The sequence below is a fragment of the Mycteria americana genome, chromosome 3 (genome assembly GCF_035582795.1).
Source record: "Mycteria americana isolate JAX WOST 10 ecotype Jacksonville Zoo and Gardens chromosome 3, USCA_MyAme_1.0, whole genome shotgun sequence".
Lineage (NCBI taxonomy): Eukaryota > Metazoa > Chordata > Aves > Ciconiiformes > Ciconiidae > Mycteria > Mycteria americana.
This window is the reverse complement of record NC_134367.1, coordinates 128,526,927-128,550,244: the sequence shown is the minus strand read 5'-3', so window position 1 is coordinate 128,550,244 and position 23,318 is coordinate 128,526,927. Positions and strand designations below refer to the sequence as shown.

Here is a 23,318-nt window from a genome sequence, read left to right as displayed (position 1 = left end):
TGAGCGCCTTAGGACAACTCAAAAGTTAGGTCCTCAGGATGAGAGCTGAAAAGACATCCAGGTGTTCTGTTTCCTGGCTCCAAAGTATTATCTATGGTCCTTAGCTGGGTGCCCTGGGTTGGCTCCTATATAATGGAAGTCAGATATGCAAAACAAATAGGCAGAGCAAGAGGAGACTGAAATTGAGCAGTAGAAAGTTTGGGGGAACAGACAAGTGTATTTGAATGTAAGTAAATGTAATTAAAATGTCCCTCTGTTGCTTAGGCTGTTTATTCTGAGACTGTGGGAGGCTTTTTTTTGCATCGGAGGGATCAGTGGTGTGAATCCCTCCTGGAATCAGGCAGCTCAAAGGAGTAGTAGGTAGCGCCTGCTGCTGTTGAGTTGGTTTTGGTGTGTTTTGTACATCTGCTTCTCCCCCCAGGGTTTTGAGGCTGCAGGTATGAATACATGAATTTTGTCAAATAAAGCATTAGTACTCGACTGTAACACTGTGGTAAACATTTCCCATAGTAACTTATGGAGTACTGCAGTTAACGTAGATGAAGCTTTAGCAAACCATGCAGTGATGCTTGCTAATAACATTTTCTCTTCTAGGCTTAAGTAGCCAAAAATGAGTCGTGGATTTTCAGAAAACAATAACTTTCCGTATGACAACAATCAAATGGTTTTGGATATGATCCTGTGTTCCCTAATTGGTGTTCCTCAGCCTATCAACTGGGACAGCGTGGCAAGGCTAGTTCCAGGATATACATCCAAAGAGGTGAATTTACTAATAAAAGAATTTGTATACTTTAAGCAGTACTTTATGAAGAAGAAAACATCTTTGGGAGAGGGAGGGAAATTGAAGTTAAGGGATTTTTTTTTTTTCTGAAGTAATTTATAATGAAAGAATCAAAAATGTTAAATGAGCAGTAGATTAAAAAAAAACAACATTGTTTCTACAAAACCTGAACATTGAAATTCAGAAATACATTTTGCATTTTACTTCATTAGAACTGATATAGAATAAGAACAAAAATTATTGGAAAGTAAAAATTAAAAAGTGGAATAAAAAAAAGTAGTTGTGCTAACGTATTTCAAATTACATAGCTAAGATTTTAATGGAAAAGGTGGCAGTACCCACTAACCTCATGTAGACTGTGGTATACTTACTAGCAAACCTGATAACTTTCTATGCTTGTCACTACAATTCTAAGGAAGTATGAGTTACAGATCTCCATTAGGTAGTTAAGAGTGCAGTTGCCTCTTGCTTGGTCCTACCAGACATGGATTTTTCTTCCTTTGGTTAGAATAGAGTTGGAAGAACTTAGTACCTCCATATATTTAATCTTTCTGGATTGCTGAATTTCCTGGGGAAATGCTTCCTCTTTTTAAATAATAATTTTGAATTTTTCAGTTCTGAGGGGGAAGTAAGCTAAAAGAGGAGAATGTCTTTTGCCCTTGTGATTCAGCAAAGCTGGTAAAATAAACAAGCCGACTGTCTTTATTTTCTTGCAAACTTAATCAAATGTGTCAGCTCACATTTATAGCGTTGCTATTGGGCATCACTGTAACCTTGTATTTAGAACATAAAAGTGAATGATAGGGAGTAGAAGCTTCTGTGGAATGTTACTGCCTTTCAAGTGCTTGGCAAAGTGCTTGGGGGGCGGTCCTCTACTGTTTGCTTTTCAATTTGCAGACAGTACTGTGTACATTAAGCAAATAAAATAATTATAAAAGTATTGGTGAGCTCTCTCCACATATTAATTAAGATAATATGATAGATTAGTACATGTCTGGTTACTCTGTTTTAAAAGAACAAAGTGTCTCAAATATGTGGAGTCCCTGCTTAAGGCAATTAAGTAAATGTATACTTGTGCTTTTATGTATCTGTTGTATACGGTAGACTGGCATCCTTACAAATTTGAGATGCTACATTAATATCAGAAGGATGTCACTGTGTGCACCTCTCCCAAAGGGGCAGGCGGCATGCAGCAATGTCAGTTAGCTCAATCCAAAATAAATAAATAAAAACAGCTGCTTGAATGGAGCCTGACAAGCTGTGTCACAGGAGGATCCCCAGTAGAATTAAGTAGATTTATTTGGATGTGTAAATTAGCTGTGTGTAGGATTCTGCTGAACCAAACCTGTAATTGTCATCGTATCAGTACAAATTTACAAACCGGAAGGACTTTCTAGTTCATCAAAACATGGAATGGAAGGTTATTAGAACTGCATTGGAAATCACCAGTCCCTTTTGTCAAAATCAGAGTGGAAGTCATTAAGTAAAAGAAGAATAATTATGAACCAATTACTATAGCTACTTTTAACAGTATTTGACAATGTTTATGGTAAAAGAACTAGTTACAAAAAGAGAATTTAAACTCTCGTCATAACTTTCCCTTTTGAAGAGCAGGCTTAAAATCACAGGGTTTAAGGAAATAAAGGTTGAAACAGGTTCCATCTTAATTTTTTTCTCTTTCTGTTAAAGTGTTAATTATGGTAAATCTTATTTTACTGTATATTTATGTACTTTTCTCATACCACTAACTAAATAGGAAGCATTATAAGCTTAATATCAGTAACTGTTCACATGCAAAAGATATCATGAAATACAATGTCCGTCTCAAATCATAGTTATTAAAAATGTACTGAAAGCTACTGCTTCATTGTCCTATCATTTAATCTTGTGACAGTGTGCAAAAAGGTTTGATGAACTAAAAAGCAGTGGAAGTTCACCTGTTGACAACCAGTATAATCCCCTGATGGCCGCTGGTGGGAGTCCTGTGGAAACTTTAGCTACGTACATCAAATCCTCCTTGCTCGATACACAGACAGAGTTTCAGGAGCCTGCTATTGGGCAGGATTCCATTACTATAACTGGTATGTTTTTAGTCATTCTGAAATATATTGGCTTTGATTATAATCAGTATGTGCATGCTTTTCTGTCCTGAGTGGTAAGTCCACCCAGGATTAGTACTTGTTCATCTTTGAAAAAGAAAGTTAACGGTAAATATAACGCATACATGAAGTCACTTTCAGTTAGTTTAGATTAAGAAATTGATATTTGTTTGGGTATTTTTAATATCTTGTCCTTCCAAAGGGCCTAAATCCTTAGGCTAAAACCTCTGTTTAGGGTTTTTAGTGGGGAGAGGAATTACTCTCCTGTTTTGTATCCCCAGTGTTGTACTGTTAAACCTACAGCCATTTGCACTCACATTAAGCTGTGTTATTAAAATAACTAGGAAGTTTTGTGTAGAAAAGCTGCAGAAGGCTGAGAAGGTGATCCCTTGAGGTCAGACCCTTCTCTCCCAGCAACAAGCCCTGTGTTTGCCATGCTGCTCGCTGGCAAGATGGCTACACAGGAGTTGGAGTGTAGTCTAGCTACTTTTTGATGCAAGAGAGTCTTGCAAGGACATATAATGTGTTTTGGTCAATTATGTGTCCCAGTAATAATTTGACAGAAGAGGACTGGTCCTAATAGTTGTATTTCAGTCACAGCACAACTAGATATTGTCAACATCTCCTTAAGTACTTCTCCTGTTAAGAAATTGTAATTAACTGTGTGATAGTTATTCTCTGGTTTTCATTGTAGACTGAGATGTTTTCAGTGCCTTGTAGGACTTGGTAAATGTGTTGCATGGGAAATTTGCTTCAGTAATGAGTAAGCAATTTCTGTGTTAAAAATTCAGAAGACAGTGAAGTGTTTAAACAAAATGTTCTCTGTTATGATGTCCTTCACAGTGCTGTAGCTTTCTGGTCACTGTAGTCTTTGCAGAAGAAAAACAGCTGTTTAACCTTTGCTGGAGAACGAATAAAATGTTTTTAATGACTCTAATCAGGAGATGATATTTGAAAACTGTATATGGAGTGTGTAGACTGAAAATGCTTCCAGTCAGCTTTCAATTATGTACTTGTTACATGCATAATGTGGAATAAATGTTTCTTGCACCCACAGGTGGCTACTTACAAGATTAGTAGCTTCCCAGTAGGCAGTTAACAAGCTAACTCTGCTTATAGAACTCTTTAGACAATTAGTGCATGTTTTCTTTTTAACAATGTAATACATGTAATAAGTATTAATGCAGTTAAGTACCCTAATGTTTCCTGCTACAAGATCCTAGCCTGAGATTTTTCTCTGTTTTCTTTGTGACTTTGGATAAATCATTTTCCCTGTTTATATGTAATCTGTTGATATGAAATTAGGATAATTAATCTTTTTCTCACAGGCTTGTAGTGAACTCGCCTTCTTAATATTTGTGAGGTACTTGTATATTTCAGAGTTGGGGATTTGAGAAAAGCCTATTTGTAAATGCTTTTTGTTTAATTAAGTACTTCCTAGTGGATTTATTCATGTCTGCTTATTGTTAGGATCAAGAATTTGGGGCCTGTTTTGGATTTGTTTGTAGACATGAGTAACAGCAAGAAAAAGCAATCAGACCAAATTCATTTTGAGCTGGATTCTGGTTTTGGCTGAGTTATAAAAGCTCATTTATTACTTGCTAATTATAAGGCAAACTGCTGTTAAGTCCCTCTGAATGCATTTTATGGTAGTAAACAAGCACATAGGATAGCCTTTTACCCAAAGTATTTATTACTAACTTCCAGAAGTCAAAGTATAAGCTTTGGGGGGAAGGGGGGAAAAAAAAAAGTTAGGAAGAAATGTATGGTGAAGTTCAGACATCCCCGTTAATTTGGCTGTGTTGCATATTTTTGTCAGCATTATTTCCTTTTCTTTAATAAATAACTTCACTGTGTTCAAAATAAACTTCTTAATATTTGCAGACAGAACTCTTCCTCGTCATTTTTTTTCCACAGGCCCTTCCTTTAAAATACTTGCCTTACCTTGCATTCAAAATCTAGGACTCCCACCTTGGCCGTTTTAATGCTACCACGGCTCATCTGCCTGCAGTGGAATGGCTGCCCTGACAGCTGCAGCTGACCCAGCCCCTTCCAAGGTTTTACTAGGGTCTGGCTATTAAATCTTCCCCTTCTATTAATTGTGTTCCCTCTGTATGGCCTTCCTAAGGCTTAACTGCGCAAGGCTTTAGGCTATATCTTTGGAGAAAGTTTTGTTTCTTCTGCCTCTGGTGTGATAACTTTGCATTCCTGAAGGGCATCACTGCTGTGTTCTGAACTGTATGGAGCTTCCAGATCATTTTTGGTGTCAGTCTGCTATAGTTATTTAGCCGTAAGATGAAGAGGTTTATCTTAGTCATCTTCTGAAGAGTACAGCCTCTTACATTACATGAGAGGGAAAAGATGCTCCTGGTACTCTTTTCCTAGAAATCTGAGACTAGGGACTAATTGTGGAAAATCACGACCTTACGGGTTTTCATCAGTGGAAGACAGATATGTGCCCTTCCATTAATTAAAAAAGATAATAATCTTTCTGGCTTACAAGCAAGATTATTGAAGTTTCAGATTGCAGGGATCCATTCATCACAGTCGGAAAAGTTATTCAATGTCTGAATGCTGGGGTTGTCTTAACCCTTCATCCAGAACTCATTGGATTTGGTGACTAGACCTGCTGGAGTTCAGTGGATTTTGTGTCCAGGTTCCACTGCTTGTAGTGCATTTGTGAAGATAACCTATTTGAACTAAAGTGCAGCTGTCCTTTATTCTTGGAAAAAGCTACATGATGTAGCTCTAGGACTATACAAATTTCATGGTCTGCTTTCTTTGAGCATTGTTTTATATAATCTGCTGCTTTAAGCCATGTGTTTGAGACACATCTTAAGACACTTCTGTGCTTCTGTTTGGAAGCAGCTTATTTCCAAAGCTAACACATTATGGATAAGAAGCGGAGTTAGTCTCAAGTTGTTATATCCTGGCAGCAAAGCTTCCTGAAAACAGTAGTTTTGATGTGACAGTCTTAAGACCCACATCCCACAAAGCAGACAAGGAGAGCTAAAGAAATGGATTGCACTCCCAGAAGGAAATGCTGAAGACTCTGCGTGAATCTTACCCCGCTCTATTGCGACAGGACCCATCTGGGTTTGCAGCCAAGTCTCTGGGCAGCCCAGCAATGCTGCTGGTCTGAGTTGCCAGTGCACGGCATTCAGAGCAGGAATTTGGATTATCTAGTAGCCCCTACGGTAGCAGTTTGTTGCTAGTTGTGTAACATCGCTCCACCAAGAGAGCTGTACTTCAGTTGCGTTTCCAAGATGCTGAAGAGCAAAAGGTCAGGCATTTTTGTTCTAATGCAGCCTTTTTTCCTTACATTTAAGGAAGGCCCAGCACAACCTCCACAAGGAGTTGTTCTTCAGATTCTGAGAAAGGTCCTGTGCCTAAAGGTGGAGAAAGCACTGATGAAAGCCAAGGGTAAGAAGATCTTTGTGTGTTTGTTATCTAGGGGATTACAGAACTGACATGTCTAAATTGCTCATACTTTTCTACTATCAGAAAGAAAACAGCTGGGAACATCCTAATAAATGCTGTAAGAAATTTTGAAGCCTTGCATTGCTACAGAAATACTAGGGGTCGGTTTGAGAATTTCTTATGTGTGCTAGGGATAGCTTATTTATAAATCTGTCCGTAGTGTTCCTCTGAGTGATTGATTACTGCTGTGGCAAGAATAGGAAACATAACTTGATTTTAAAAAGGCATGAAACAAGATTGATGCTCCATAACATTTTAATTAAAAAAATAATGTTATGTGAACATAGATTTGTCCTATATAAAAGCGGGAAAAGAAAGCTGTAAATGAAAAGTACAAATGAATAATTTTACTACAAATTCAACTAGCCATGCACGTCACTAGTTTTCATACTATCACATCCCTGTTTTCCATGCTATACAAGTACATGTAGAATAATGTGTTTGTTTGAAACCTAACGGTAACCATCTTTCTGTAGAGACAGCATTTACTCATTCTAGCTTTGACCTTTTCTTAAGAAATAGATATTTTAATATACAATAAAACAATTTTCATTTCCACAGATGAAAATTGCTGTTGTATGCTGTTATTGTCCTTGGTGCCTCAGTAACGTAGGCATATATATGCCTGTTTTTTCAAGAAAATTAAAAAGAGAGAATGCATAACTTCTCTATGTAATTCAGGTAGTATCCCGTAACAAACTGGAGACAAAATTGGGGACTGGAGCTAGAAATTTTCTTTCTCCGGTCCCTTAACTTAACAATTAAATCACACTGATTATGTGTCAGAAGGTATGCATTTGTGTTCTTCACCTTGCAATGCTATCTGACAACAGTTTCTATTCAAAGTTTGTATTAGTAGTTAATAACTGCAATTTGTTTTCCTTCTGTTAATAAAAACCTGTTAGCAACATCAGTGTTGCAATGTCTGATCCAGATTTGGAGACGAGATCTTTGTTGATCGGTTTTGGTGTTCTAATTGGCTTACGGTCCTAATTTGGTTTGTGGCTTGTTTTCTTTTTGAGGCCAAATATGGTGATCCATGTGTGCGATGAAGCTAAAAACCTCAAAGAAGATTTTGTTTGTCCTCGAGACCTTTTGATTTCGGAAATGAAATACTTTGCTGAATATCTGTCAGTAGATGCCCAGCGCTGGGAAGAGGTGGACATTTCAGTGCACTGTGACGTTCACATCTTTGACTGGTTGATAAGATATGTTAAACGGAACACTAAAGATTCTGAAGCTAATGAAATGCCCACTTTAGGTAAAAGAAAGCGTATAGATCATTTGTTGTTAGGTTCATTATGTTCTGTACTAATGGAAGATTAGTGTTTTTGATACCGTTGATCTGCAGTCTCTTTGTTTCTGACTGTTGCACTGAAGCTTGTCATTTGTTAGAAAAGCGTTGCGCCAGAGATCCTCTGGTCATTGTAACGGATGTCTCTGATTTGTCAACACTGACAGTTTTGAGGAAACATCCTGATAGCTGAAGCAGTGAAAAAGGTCTAATATATTTTGGGATCTGGTGTTTTTAATTAAGATTCTTCAGACCTCTTCTGAACAAGAACAGAGTGGTAGGTTTAAAACACTGATGATTGTTGGGTTTTGTTTTGTTTCCCCTCTGCTCCCCATCGGTGCAATTGCAGTATTTCCTAAAAATTCAATGCAGTCTGATACAATGGTAGAAGAACTTTTGCCTTTATGAATTTGAGGCAAGTTTTTAATCTTTTTATCAGCCTTTGCTACCACTGTTTTTAAATATAAACAAACCAAGAGAATAGCGTTATAACTTGCAATGCCAAGGTTATGTTAAGCAAAATCTTAGCTGGGTGTGATGGCTACAGATGGAAATTAATCTTGTTGTGTAATTGTTTAGTCATTGTATCCCTATGAAGCCATCTTTTCCAGTTTTTATAAATTCCAGTTTGTTATAGTTGTACTCTGGCCACTTAAGTGATAAACCAAAACTTTGTTTCTTAAAATGGAAAATGCTCTACGTATTGGAAAATGTAATGACAGGTTGATTGGTAAAATAATACTTAAAGCAGATACTAAATATGCAGAGGGAGGGATGTGATATGAAATTATCAAAAGAATTCATGTAAAACCCCCCCCTTTTTTTGTTGCCTTTTAGAACCATCAAATGTCATATCAATTCTTATTTCTTCTGAGTTTTTGAAGATGGATTCATTAGTAAGTATTAAGAAAGAAAGATTCTCTGCCATAGGGCACAGTTAATTACCAGGTGTCTAATAGCTTGTTTGTTATGCTTTGGCTGTTACATAAACAGATGATGTAATGAGAACATTTTGAGATTTTTACCACCTTTCTTACTCAGTGCAGTAATCTAATACTTGCAGAATCTCAGTGCAAGAAAACTTACAGAGTAAGTTATTTCTAAATGTGATAGGGGGATCTTGGATTTGCCTTCTGATGACTGATCTAGAGTAACATCAGTATCTGACTTCTGATAGGTTTTATTAAAAAAAGATCATTAAATCAATGAATACCTCTTGTTTTATATCCTTTTTACACGAACGACACTTCTGCAATTTAGGATCTGGTTCTCCAGCTCTGTATAAGTAATATCTACTGACTTGTTTGTTAAAATGTTTGTCAAAAGTTCTGTCATTGGGGTGACCAACAATTAAATACACAGTAAACATAGCTGTTTAAGTTGAGATCCAGGCAATACTATGTATAATGTGTTCTCTTTTTACAAGCAATTGGAAGGTACCACTTATTGAAGATGATGCATTTGTGGGGTTGTTTTCTGGTCTTTAGAAACCTTCCGCAGAAGAACACAAACTAACTCAGAGTCATGTTAATTCAGAGTCTCCTTTAGACAAATCTGAGACTTGCTTTTTATTTTTAAGTTGAACTGAAACAGTTTTCCAAAACACCACACTTTAAAAAAAAATAAAAATCTTGAAGCAATGAGTACATCTTTTGAGATAGCTTTGTCTAGAATTCCTTAACGTTATTTTTAATGTTTCTCTTTTTCCTAGGTAGAAAAATGCATTCATTACTGTCACAAAAATATGAATGCTATTGTAGCTACGCCATGTAACATGAATTGTATCAATGCTAATCTTGTCACGCACATTGCTGATCTGTTCACACACAATGAAGTGGAAGAGTTGAAGGACAAAAGGGACAAATTTAAGAGGTAACTTTTTGCCCTGTGATACGCTACTGAAGTGCTGTTGGGCTTTTGGATCGTTTTTCAGAACAGCTAAGACTCTGTGGGGTTTGAAGTGATATATATACCATTTATATTCTCATATAATGTATCTTTAACACAGAATATCATGAAGTGACTTTAGAATTTTATATTAAAATTGTAAGCAAAAGGAAAGAGCTTTTTATAGGAAACGAGCAAAAGGAAAGGCCACACTACGGGTGTGATATGGACAAATTATTCATGAATTCTCACATGGGAGCCAGGATTAGGGTAAGGAACCTTTTATGCACTGACATGCTCCTAATTCGTAGAGAATGGTTTGGCTTCAGCATCCTGTGAACTCTGATGTTTGGACATAGAATTTAGGGTGGCTGGAAGGCTGAATAGTTGTGATGGAATACTATTTCATACATAAGGACTCCAGCTTAGTCAGTATGAAGATAAGGGCCAATTATTGGAGGGCAGGCTGACAGACAAGCAAGGTGAAAGTAAGGAAGTATTCTAATCAGTAGAGATGAAGACATTATAACTTTTAGAATTAAAGTTAATTCTAGAAGTTAATTCTAAAAGTAATTTCGGAGAAGTATTCATTAATAAAAGGTCTTTTAGTCAAGGTGGAAGCTGGCAGTTTACATTGGCAAACAAAGAACTTTACAGAGGAAAAAATTAAGGGATCTCTTTCCTCACACCTGTGTAAAAGTAAGACATGATCAGGTCAGGAACCAGTTATCCAAACAGGTTATTTTAAAGGAAAATCCCATTAAAAGCTAGATTCTGAAAGAAATATGGTGACTTTGCATATCATGAGAATATAATTGTTAGTCTCACTATACGTAAAACAATTTTCAGTTTTTTCTAATGGGTAGGCTGTGTTGCTGTCATTAATAGTAAACTTTTCTGCAAGAAGATTGAGAGACTGTTTGATCCAGAGTACCTAAACCCAGATTCTCGAGGAAATGCAGCAACATTATACAGGTATGGTCTTTTTTTATTACTGCTTCAGTTGCAAGGACAGTCCCTGGGTTTCGAAGTCCTGCTCTTACTCCAGTACTTTCCTTTTTTTTTTTTTTTTTTTTTTTTTTTTTTTTAAATCTAGGTGTTGTTTATGTAAAAAGCTGCTAACTAAAGAAACTGAAAGAAGAATTCCTTGCGTACCAGGAAAAATCAACATAGATCAACACGGGAATATTGTCTATGTTCATATAAGGTAGTGAATATATACATACTGAAAATATTTCTTCAACTATATGATTTTGGGTGTTTTTAAAAAATACTACATGTTCAGGAATTATCAGATACTCAAATTACTAAATTAAGTCATAGATATGTGAAGAGCAGTGTGAAACATCTCAACTTCTTATATTACCTAGCAAAAAAAAAAAGGGGGGGGGGGGGGCGATTATGATGGACTTCTGAAATTCATTCAGCAGTGCTGCTGCTGAATGGAAATGGAAGAACTACAGCCATGATTACTGGGAGGGCTATTTTGGGTTGTATTGCCTTAAATAGAAAATACTCGGCTAATTCTTTCATCAAAGGGTTTTAAGATATGTGTAGTTGATGACAAATTAAATTAAAAAGCAGGTTCGTTATTGAATGATAGAGCCACCTCTGCCAGCAAAGAAATGCTAACAAGTATTTTCTAGACTGACTTTATACTGTCAAATCAAATACTCAGCCTGCTTAAAGACTACTATAAATAAACTTTGCCAGTTGTTTTTCTGTTGTAAAGTATTTGTCAGAAGAGCTTCCAGGACCTATTCTGTGTCTATGCCTTATTCATTTGGCACAAATGTTTAATTCAGTTCTGTCTGTTTGATCCATGTTTGTGAACAGCTGGATTGTCTTAATGAAGATCAGTGCGTGATCAGCTGCACTTCCCTCCCTCCCCACATGCCCCTTTAAGGAAGATGGTGGGAAATTAATAACAGGAGACCTTTCTTGTCAAATGTATTTCACTCGGAACAACCAAAATGCAGTTCAGTGTCAGCTCCCAAGGCAGCACATATTTAGTGTTACCTCCCACCAGTAATTCCAAGGCGTGGATTAAGTTCTGCCTAACAGTCTAAATAGAACTGAATATTGCGACCCTGTCCTGACCTATTAGGATCATTGGTGATTAGCCACGTAAAATTCATTAATTGTACTTCACTTAAGCTGACTGTATGTAGCTGCTATGTAATTCCTCGCGTGTAGATGTGCAGGGTTTTAAAGGTACTTGGAGGATTATTTAGGTTCTAATTATTTGCCTTGTGGTACTTGTGACTGCTTTTCTATGCAGAATCCATTTACCGTTCCTTAGGTGAACTGATGCTGGCCACTAATGAATTCAGGCTTATAAGCTAATACAAGCCTATCTTTAATGACTTAAAAATAGGTTTATATTTATTGGTCCTCTAGTGGCATCTAGAACTAACTTCCTGTTGGAAGTACTACTCACTTAGTCTAGATTAGACGTATATAGAATAAAAAATGGTTCAGGCCAGGGCTTAAAATTGTGAGAAAACAGTATCTGCTCTTTCTGAAGATAACGTGCAGGTTGTGTATTCTCTTTAGAATTCTGGAGAGGCGTGTGTTGTTTTATCCCTAGGAAGGAGCAAAGGCTGTATTTTTAAGACCAGAAGTCTCAGATTCATCAAAAAGACATGGTCTTATATTTTCAAACTTTTATTATTAACTGAGTAATTGCTGTTGCATTGCAGATACATAGAAACATGTTATATTGGCTTTTAAAATAAATAGAATGTACTTCTATTACTTCTACAATAGAATAGTACTTTGCTTCTGTTGCACAACATACTACTTTAAAGACAGAAAACTGCAGTATGACCGAACTTGTTTGCATGTGCATGTTTTGATTTCTTCTAGTCTGTGTATTGGGTTTTCCTCTGTTTTATGGTTCTCCTGATTTCCAAAAGGCTTGATATTTATCTTGGCTTATAAATTTGCAGTAGATGGAGCTTGAGATCAATCAAGCTGTAATTCTTTGTTATTAGTAAGTTTAGGATGTTGTGAAAGAATATAGGCTGTTCTGTCATGATCTGAATTTAATAACGATTGTCCCACGTTGTATCCTTCCTGTTCTAAACTCTTCTGTAGGCTTTTCACCGGTGGAACATGTGGTGTTCTGCTCCTTATCCACCTCACCTTTCTGGTGGCAGGATCAAAACAGAGTTATGACTCTTTATGCAACCTGACCTTTTGCTTTTTCAGAGACAAAACCTGGGAAGTCCACGAGTACTTAATTGGCCTTCATGAGGAATTGAAATCTTGGCGGGATGTTTATTGGCGTCTTTGGGGGACTGTCAATTGGTTGACCTGCTCAAGATGTAACCAAGTTAGTATACTTTCACTTGTTTGTCTGTAGATGGCTTGTTGTGGGTGACTTTTGGGGGGTGAGGCAGGGATTAAAGCAGTTTGGAAAATACATGGCAATAAAGCTTGGTATGCGTTCTTTATAGTGCAAAATTTTGATGTCCATCAGTAATCTCACCTCTCATTATCTCTCTCTTTACTCTAATGTAGTCTTTCCTGTGTACTGAATTCTCCCATTGCCAGTACCATTCGCAGCCAGTTCTTTATCCAGGTGTAGCAAGTGCTCTGGGCTCGACTGGGACAGGAGTATATCCCTGTTGTAACCAAAAAGTACTTCGATTTGATCCTACAACCCTCCCAAAGGTACTTCAATACTAGCTCACTTCTTTTAAAAGAGCATAACACATAGTGGGTGTGGGGGTGTGTGTGTGTGACAGTGTGTTATGAAAGTAGATCTTTTCCAAAATAAGGACTGTAAATTGTTGCAGTGTCCCAAGGCAGGCTAGGACATTGGGACACGAAGTTTTAAAGTTGAACTTTTGTTATTGTACTTACTGAAATCAGTTCTTCCCATTAACTCAAGTATTTGATCTTGTGCGTATATGTATCGCAGGGCTGTCAAGTGAGGGATCACATGGTTGACTTGCCTTCGGGAAATGAAGATGGGGATGCTTTGCCATCTCAGACTACTAAAATATTGAATGATCTGCTCCATCATAGAGATGTTATTGTTGTTCCTTTCACCAAGGATGAGAACAGGTAAGAACATGGTATTGTGTTACTGAAATAACTTAGCCTTCAACACGTAACACGTGTGCACGTTATGTTTGATTTCTCTCCCATTTTAAAATGGGTGACATAGGCCTTTTTAAAGGTAACTTATTTTTTATTGTTTAGTTGGAAACCGGGAAGAGAAGAACAAGTACTTTTTCCTTTTATATTTTGAGCAGACGTTTAGTCATTCAACCTCCATAAGCATTCACTCCTATCTTTATATTTTAATGCATTGTTATCAAAATGCTACGTGGCTGACTTGGAGATCTGTCTTCTCTTGGTACTTGATGAGTAAAGAGAGACTGATTCTAAAGTTATGAAATAGAAAGGTTTTATTTTCTTTTCACATCTTTCTCTTTAAGTGATTCAGGTATTGGGCTCTGTGATGAAAAAGGCATTGAATGTGATGTGCTTGTAGAACCAAATACGCCGTGGGGTCCCAAAACTGGAGAAATCAATGCTGTGAGTGACTGCTAATGTTTTTTCCCCCCTTCTTTCTGATAATGAAGATTCTTAGGTACAAGGGTACTTTGGAGAATTCATTAGACAACTTTTAATAAAAACAAAAACCGTGTGTTCTTGGAGGAAGAAGCGCGCTGCTGAGCATTGCAGGATAGCATAGCTAGCATAGGTACAAAATACCTGGTCGGCAAAAAGGCAAAACTTTTACCATGTTTGCCAGAAATATTTCTGTATATCAGAGGCAATTCCCTGTATGTCTGTGCTTTCCATTCCATTCTTAAACTGGTGAGAGCTTTCATGCAAGGGTAACTTTTTGAAGTTCTGCACCCATTGTGGAACTTCTGGTAACCCAGCAATCCTGATGGTAGCATGATGCTGCTGATTCCGTGCGCATTTCAAACAGAGTGTCAGCAGCTCTCCTGCAACAGATGCGGGAGGCTATTACATTTAAACTCCATAACAATCTGGCACATAACTGCGCTTCCCCCCCGCCCCCGGACTGCTTTTTTGATTAAAATCCGCTGTAAATATTTGTAGTGCTAAGTCTAAGTGTAGTCAAATTAAAACATGATTGTGAATTCACTGCATTTAATCAATTAGTAGTTCACAACCTGCTTGCACACTTAGTCATTCCACCAAAATTTCTAGGTAAAGATGAGAGTATGCCTTCTAGGAGTTCCCAGTGTAGGTTGCTGTACTATAACATACCACTCCTGTTTTTAGAATTCCACTCACAGGTTTTTTTTTTAATTCTAGTTATTATTAGTCCTTTAACTTATATGCCTTTCTCTTTTTGTGACTGCAGTTTCTTTCTCTGAAGAACTGGACTTTACAGCTGGTTAGTAAAATATTTTGTTCATAATTTTAAATATTTGCTCTTCTGCACTGGCAGATATCTAGCTTTGATTTTTGTCTTATTTTCTAATTAATTTGGAGGAAAATGTATTTTCTTACTTTTGCTTTAATTTGGGGGTTGCAGTATAGGAACAATTTTTACAAGAAAGTATGAAGTATGTGTGAAGTACTACTTTGGCTTGAATAAACATTAAAAATTCCTTTTAAATGTTTTTATAAATGACAACAAACAATAGACCAGCAATGCACGCATCAGTTCTTAGTAATTCATTAGGCTGACAGAAATGTAAATCATCAAAGTCATAGTTTCTGAGTGTCTGTCTCTTTGATGGCTTGTCTGAGATGCTTCATGTCATCTTTATGCTGCTACTTCATTGCAAAAAGCTTTCATCAGGGTTGAGGACCTAGTCAAACGCAGAAGATGGGGAGTCGTTCTTCCAGCAGCATAGGATGTCACATGATTTACTTTTTTTCAAATGTAAATGCTAGAGAGCAGCAATTTACTTCTGTCAGTCTTGATGACTTGTGTTGGAGCCTCATGTTTCTAGTGTCCTGTGTTAAGACTGTTCCTGTTGCAAACTTTTTGAACTTGCAGTCCATTTTGGGCTTCATCATTTCTCGGATTACTAGGCACTCGTTATCACTTACTTTAAAAGTTATATGTATATATTCAAACAATGTAAACATCACGCTCCTTAGTATTTCCATTATGCTGTGCTGATCAGATAGGAACTATTCACTGTGACCCCTAGTCATTGTGACCCCATCTATTGCAATATTGGAGCCAGTGGTTTATGATGATGTACAAGAGATGGAAGGAAAAAGATTTTTTTAGGTATTAGGGTGAGTTCACAAAAAAACCAACCAGATATTCCGGACCACCTTGCAATAAATTATTAATGCAGTTAGCCCTGGTGTACAGAGTCCGTGTGTACTTGTAGTGCACTGCAATATGCGCGCTTTGTGGTATTTAATTACTGAGTATCTCAGCAATTTCAGGCAGTTTGCAAGGTGCAGCAAGCCTCAATAGAACCGTAAGTAAACTTGTAGTTTCCTGTATTCTGTGATTATGTGGCTAGCTCAGGTATTTGCTAGGATAACGTAACTTTTCTTATTAATTAGAAAAATAATATAGCCAGCGATACGTTGGGTACTAAACACTGAATCATACTATAATATAGGTTGGAAGGGATCTCTGGTTGTCATCTTATATGTTTCCTCCCCGTCTCAAAGCAGGGCCACCTTCAAAGTTAGATTCAGAGCTGTATCACTTTGCTGAGGCTCATATCCAGTCAAATCTCTGAAGATGTAGATTCTACGGTCTCTCTGGGCATCTCTTACAATGTTTGATGGCTTGGAAGAAACATAAATAAAAATATTTATCAAAACATTCTAAGCAACGATTTGAAATTACTTTCTCAATATTTGAGAATCATATTCTCAGACCTAACTGTGCACACAGTTACATCACTAAGATATGGAGCTAGATTTGACAGATTTACTGTATCATTTAATATGAATCAAGCTTCACTTATAATCTGTGGCACTCTCCTCCTGTTGATTAGAAACAGCAGTCACTGTTTTCTGAAGAAGAGGAGTATACCACCGGCTCAGAGGTCACTGAGGATGAAGTGGGGGATGAAGAAGAAGTATGCAGGAAACCAGGTACAACCAGTCTCAACAGTCATCCTCCCTGCAATTTAGAGATAGGGATTCAAGGCAGCAGAATTATTCTGTAAGCAAATTTTAAACATTAGGCATTTTTAAAATAAAAAATAATGTTACTTGAATTTTATTTCTAGTTTTTCTGTGTTTAGATACAAACTGACCCACTGCTCAGTGCCATCAAAAATCACTGGCAAACAAGGAAAGCTGCAACAATTCATGTCTGAGATTTCCTCAAAGTTGATCAAGGGCGTATTTTGCAGGAAAGACTATCAAATGACTTTAATGAAGTTTCTTGTAGATAAATGTTGGAAGAAAAGGCAGTAGCTACACGTCCATATTTTTGCATGGGGTTTTTGGTTTGGTTTTTTTTTTCCAGAATATTTTTCTGGTTACATAGTGAAATGACTAGAGAACATGGCTAGAATTGTGTCTGCGTAGAAGATAAGCTCTATATGATCTAAAAGGATGTTTGGTTTTTTTGTGTTGTGGTTTTTTTTTTTTTTCTCTTTTAAATATGATAAGAGGTTTAGGAACATGAAAAGCCAAAAGCAGCTTCTCCTTTCCACCCTAGTAATGAGTCATTTGAACAGAGGCAGTTCTTTGTTCTTTTTGTCTTGACTCAAAGGGATTGGAGTGCACTAGTGCATTTAAAAAAAACAACAACAACAAACAAAACAAAACAAAACCTTTTGTAGTTTGACTTTAAACTTGCTTGGTCTGGTATCACTCAGAGCTTGTTGACTGAATTAATGTGGTCAAAGATGTAGCTTGTATGTGCAATTGCTTTTAATTTTACAACAGCAAAGTTGTGCAGTTATGTGTAATCACTCTGCATTTTAAATATGTACTTGAGTTCCTGTACACTTCTGATAGAAAAGTGTTCAAGTAATCTGTGTGTATTAGCATGCCTGCAACATTAACAAAGGGAAAATAGCCTGTTCATTTTCTCTGTTTGTAAAGGAATAGAGGGAAAAAATTATTTTGTGGCTGTGTAGTTGAGAAATTCTAAGTATCTGTGGTGGTATGAGTAGGTATTTCTTCAATTAGCAGGGAGAAAGGAGAAATTAAAGAAGTCCTACCGGCACGCAAAGAAAGTGGTTTCGTCACCTAGTGTTCAGAAAAAGGAGAAGCCATCTGACAAGGTAAAATCAGAGCTGTGAAACTAGCCTCTCTGGTTGGGTTGAATAATGAGGAATTCTCTTAAGTTTTGGACTTGAGCTTAAAACATACTTAATGTGTTTTTCTTTCTTTGATAGTCAAGTTCCCGAGATGCATCTCCATTCATGTAAGTAATTTTCAAAGTCCTTGAGAACATATTGTAGTATATCCCTTTCTGTAAACTGTTACTGGTAACATTGTGTGCATCTTTCTTTTCTAACCAGTGTGAGTATGCAGCAGAACAAATGGGATGCCTCCAGGTCACTAAGATTCAACCAAGATGCTCAAAGAGAAGATGGTCTGTTCTTGCATGAGTTCAGCTTTCATAAAGTTACTATTATGCAAAGAAAATTATTCTTTCATACAAGAAATGGCAAATTTTCTTAAAATACAGCTACTTAGAAAACTTGAAGTTGAATTTAATCTCAGATATAGCACTGGTTTTTTGGGTGGCTTTTTTAATAGTTGCTCCTCATCTGGAAGAGAACAGATTTCAGCTAGGCTAATCGTTAGTAATCAGCTGTATCCAAACCATACAGCAATCTCAGACTCTTCCAAACTGTACAAAAATATTCATACAGCTAGGAACTCCTGAAAATGTTACTTCAGGATTTGATTGGCATTTACTAGCAATCTCATCTATTCTACAGGAGAAAAAAAATGTTTGTGGCAGGAAAATGGAAAGAAAATCCACCATATAAAACTCTAGATTGTAGTCTGGCAGACAGATTGAAAAATAAATGGGCAGTATTGGGCATACTGACTGGGGAAGATATTGGAAAGGAGTTCCAAGTTTGCAGGAGAAAAAGAAAAAATCCACTGAAAGTGTATGTTAGCGTGGTTTGTGTTCTTTATTTGGAATGTCAGCACATAACCTACAGAGATTATAGCTGTGTCATCTGATGACTATAAAAGTATGTGAGTAATTTTTCCTGCATCCCTGTGCCATTTGTTGTCTGTGCAGATAAACAGAGATAAACATTCACTTCTATCTCTTTCTCAGTCTTTCTGACTAAAAATACTCAGAATTGTATTTGTTTGTTCCACCTTTTGTCCTCTCCTGAGATTCTTGTGCATTTTTGCTGTTTTGAAAAGCTCTACCTCAAAACCATTCCCATAGATTTTGATCTCGGGTAATGCCTCAGGCTGGTTCTGGTATCTGCCAAGAATACTGCTGAAGCTACATTATGCATCAGGATCTAGGATCTTGGTTGTTCGAGATTTTTATATGAGCTGAAAAGAAAGCCAATTTTACAAATAGAATATCACTAAAGTGTGCATCTAATTCTTTTCTCTTTGTATTCAGTGGCAAGGAAAACCTCTGTTCTAAATATTTTTTCTTACTTCTGACAGATCAGAGAAGAATGTCTGAGATTACCGGGCACTTAATAAGAATGAGACTGGGAGACCTTGATCGAGTCAAGTCAAAAGACAGCAAAGAAGTAAGATTTGTCCCGTCTCAATGTAGTGTTTACAGAATTGAAGTGAGCCTTGGTAACAAAAATATGTAACACAAATGAAAATACCATCTATTCAATACTTAAGCTAAAGAACTGAATTTTATCAATCTTCATTTTGTTCCAAGCATGATTTCTTTGGGAAAGTACTTTAAAATAATATTTTAAGTTCACTGCCTTTAAAAACTGGCCATGGAAAATAAGATGGGTTTAAAAGGTTTCAGTACTGGGTTGCAGTAATGAAACAAAGTATGCCATAGGTTCTGCTAAATATTAGCAATTTTTATGAAAAGTCACTGATTAAATTGGAATAATGTCAAAATGTGATTTTTTTCTTTTTTTGTTTTTTTTATTCCCCCCCCTCTTCTGGATTCCAGTATGCAGGAGGCATTTATTCTAGACTTGAAGCTCAGATAAAAGCCTCAGCGCAGGTCAGTGCACGACAAAACAATGCTGAGAAGAATGCGAGGTAAGATTTTAAAATAAAAGGAAAAAGCAGAACATGGATTTCAGGAGGGGGGGGTAGTGGATGGTTAAAGAAAAACATGCCTCTCTTCATACACATTTTTTTGAATCAGCATCCCTTGCAGCAGGTTAACCATATGTGGTGTGAAAGCTTCCTTTGTCAAATTAAACTAGAGCCAAGAGAATGAAACTCTTGTACCCATGCTGGAAGAACTGCTTTATAGCTTCTATGTTGGAAGGTAATTTTTGCTAAATTATGGATAACTGGAAAAGTGTTAGCCAAGATTCTTTAGCCTATTCTTTGGCCTCCTTCCAAAAACAAGACCAAAAGCCCCACACACCAAAACCTACATTACTGCGTATGTAGTATTGTAGTAATACATAGTAATACATAGTATTGTAGTAATACATACTGCGTATGTATTACTTCTACGCCTTAAATGGATAAAACAAAAATGAACTGCGAAGCTGGCACACCGTGTGCAGTTGTAGAGCCTAGAACTGGTCATAATTTGGCCAGCAGGTGAGCTTCATGAGCTGAAGCTTATAGTGGAGTTGCTGACAAACTTTTAAGGGATGGGCTGGAACCTTCAAATATGTTGTCAGAGGAATTTCTCACAGGTCTTATTTCTGTCAAAAAAATGCATGTGACTTTCTTTCTGTGGAATTAGTGGTTTCAAAAGAAGATATTTGACATCACAGTTCTTTCAGCTGTGTACCTTTGTATGAATATGTAGTTTGTGGGTACAGGTATCCTGGCAGAAAGGCAACTTTCTCAATAATAGATTCTGAGTGTGAGATTTCCCCCCCCCCCCCCCCCCCTTCTCTCAGAAGACACTTTAACATGAAAGTAATTTCAAACAAATACTGTACTAGAGAACTGACTGGACAATAATTTAAAATTCTAGCAGTAATAATGTACATTTGTTTCTTATGTGTTCTTAATCCAGGACAAAATCCCGTTTTGGTCAAGGCCGTCCAACATAAGGACTCATGAAAAAACTTTATCCAGAATACATTACTGCTTCCTGAAACTACTGTACTCTGACGTACAGAGAATGCACACCTCTGAAAGCTTTCCAGTGACTTATTTATTACTTTAAGCCTTGTAAATTATTTTGTGCGATAAATGAATGCAAATTCAATAAGGTCTGTACTTATTTTAATTGTAAATATACTATTTCTTAAATTTAAATTTCATTGCTTTTTTAGGCTATTCTGTTAAGTTGCATAGAAAATATTTTATAAATCTACAAAGTTAAATTATTACACTAACTTTATTTATGGGGGAAGACATAAATATGCCTTTTAGTATGCTAGAAATACTGAAAAGGAAAAAGCAAGACTACTGAATTCTGAGTACAGTCAGCAGCATTAACACAAGTCGCTTAGAGTATTTATATTGTGTATTTGATGGTACATTTTAGGTCAGTCCCGTGGGGATTTGCATTTAAAGTCCGTGACAATACCTGTGACTTAGACTAGTTTAAGCAAAATTTGAATGCAGTTCTGAGGTTTCCTTCTGTATATCGCACAACTCCCATTCGTGTGAAGGTGGGTAGCAGGTAGCGACTAGACCTCCAAAGATTATATAAATGCCATGATGATGCAGTATTGCATCTTGCACGTGAAACGCTTGCTTTACTTGTATGCGAAATTAATACTCATGCCTGTTCCATGTCTGACTCCTCTTGCACAATACAGTGTTTTATTCCCTTGTAATATCCAGACTTTAAGATGCAAAGCAGTTCTATCTCTTAATGACGCTATGCCACTAAATTTCCAAGCAGATATGCTATTAATGCTGCATCTTTCAACAGAGATGAATCATTATGAAGATTTGCGCATGTAGATCTTTTGGGTCTAGTTACTTTCTGAAACCTGCCTGCATAATACTGTTTAGAAGTCAGATGCACTTTCAAGTTCTGTATTTGGAGCAATAGAATACAAGTTTGTCTACATGTGAAATCTAGGGCTACCAAAATGAAATAACTTGCCTAGAAAATATGTTGCATATTAGCAAAGAAAATGGCAATAATGGCAATAATAATGGCTGAATTCAAGTAAACACATTCTGACTTTTTGAAACAGGTAGAAAGAGCGCTCAGGGAAAGCTTGTTCCAGGCCACGGCTGTACAATAAATTGTGAGTTTGGAATTAAGTCAGCAAGATCCTGGGTGGGAGGGTGGGGTGGGGCAGGGAGAGGGAGATCATTGTTTAAATGCACTCTTCTCTCCATTCAGGCCTTTTTTGTTTGTCTTGTTTCTTGAGGATTTTCAATAGGTGTTAGAAGACTAGGATAGCAATACTTGAAAATACTGCTTTCAAGGTGGAAGATTTTTATTGAAACGATTAAAAATGAATGTTGTTTATTGTGTGCTTTGTCCAATGCTATAGCAAATTTGGAGCCCAATGAAACCAACAGGCAAACCTGTGGATTTCAATGGCTTTGATTTCAGGCAGGAGTGCTTTAATCTGTATCAAATAAATAAGGCTTTATTAATGCCTCAGGCCCATTTGGAAGTAGTAATGCAGTTTTAAGCACTTATAGTAAACACTGGAAGACTGATTGTTGTTTTTTTGAAAGAGGAAGCATTATAAAATCCACCGGCTACAAAAATGCAGTAGAATAAGTGTTCTGCTACAATTTTGTGACTTCTGATAGAGGGTTGTTCCAAATTCCCATGGTAAACTTTGCTATGAAAGTTGCAGGCTGCATGTATGTGTGTTTAGTTTTCATAGAACTACTGACTAGAAGAGAAGGGAAAATTGCGCTGGTTTTGTTCTTTGGGAAAGTGCCAGTTCTACGTGCCAGTATTGTTTTATTCAAAAATATTTTTGAGCATATAAAAATAACATACATGATATGCAGTCTATCTTGTTTCCCCTTGCCAACCACCTTGAATTTTTATCTTGTATTAATTTTGAAAATTTGTCTTGGTTTAATGGAAATAAATGTTACTGATTTAAGAAGTGTGTGAGTTTTTTTATAGATACTTGTAAGAACTACGCAAGTGCATAAATGTTGTTTGGTGGTCTCAATCATGCGTGTGTACTTGTGATTAAATTGCAGCATCATGGTACAGGTCAAGGACAGGATATGGTTGAATGTGGAGCTACTCCAAATCTACGAGAACTTAAAAGAATTCTTATCTGCATTGAGTTTTGAAGCTGGATTAAAAGTTCATGAGTGAGCTGCCCTACAAATGACCCAAGTATGCAAAATGTCAAACTAAGCTATGTTAAAAACATGTTTAACTTTGCCTTTCGCTGCCACAGTGCTGATCATACTATTTAAAACTGTCTGTTAAATCTATGAATCGGATTAGTTTCCATGATTCTGTTTCTAGAAATTCCGATATGGTTGTCCTGTATACATGCAGTTGGTATACTGGGAAGACTACAGTGTATGTCCTACTGTCACGTGTGTGTTTAAACTAACTTGCTGCACTGTAGAGTTGTGCCTGTCTGCTTGATGTCCAGAAATCTTGGAGAAAGGGCCAGAATTTTAAATTCAGCCACAGTAATGCCTCCAAGAGAAAAAGACGACGTGTTAGGAGAAATGTGGACATATGGTTGCCCCGGTCTGTAAATACAGCACTATGAATAGCATGGGCATATTT

General features: G+C 36.8%; 1 protein-coding gene across 3 annotated transcripts; it reads left to right on the top strand.

Annotated features, from left to right (window-relative positions):
* Positions 1-594: 594 nt before the first annotated feature.
* SANBR (SANT and BTB domain regulator of CSR) lies at positions 595-21,882 on the top strand. Of its 3 annotated transcripts, none has more exons than XM_075496961.1 (20): positions 595-760; positions 2,676-2,862; positions 6,210-6,303; positions 7,383-7,621; positions 8,492-8,550; positions 9,366-9,526; positions 10,430-10,516; positions 10,638-10,748; positions 12,755-12,878; positions 13,067-13,219; positions 13,470-13,615; positions 13,993-14,092; positions 14,898-14,930; positions 16,513-16,612; positions 17,666-17,757; positions 17,872-17,900; positions 17,998-18,071; positions 19,127-19,215; positions 19,608-19,699; positions 20,646-21,882. In XM_075496961.1, the coding sequence occupies exons 1-20, from the start codon at positions 611-613 to the stop codon at positions 20,680-20,682; spliced, it is 2,157 nt and encodes a 718-aa protein (XP_075353076.1). In that variant the 5' UTR covers positions 595-610; the 3' UTR covers positions 20,683-21,882. The 3 variants fall into 3 exon arrangements, 2 of the variants coding, with proteins under 2 accessions (XP_075353076.1, XP_075353075.1); XM_075496960.1 differs by having other exon boundaries at positions 17,663-17,757; XR_012774951.1 differs by lacking the exons at positions 19,127-19,215; positions 19,608-19,699; positions 20,646-21,882 and having other exon boundaries at positions 16,513-16,682; positions 17,663-17,757; positions 17,998-18,074.
* The last annotated feature ends 1,436 nt before the right edge of the window (positions 21,883-23,318 follow it).

Bases quoted from the DNA above. Each gene is read 5' to 3' on its own strand.
- SANBR (XM_075496960.1), top strand. From the start codon at position 611: ATGAGTCGTGGATTTTCAGAAAACAATAACTTTCCGTATGACAACAAT. The intron at 10,749-12,754 runs GTAGTGAATATA...TTGCTTTTTCAG, and splicing joins ATTGTCTATGTTCATATAAG to AGACAAAACCTGGGAAGTCC. The intron at 13,616-13,992 runs GTAAGAACATGG...TTTCTCTTTAAG, and splicing joins TTCACCAAGGATGAGAACAG to TGATTCAGGTATTGGGCTCT.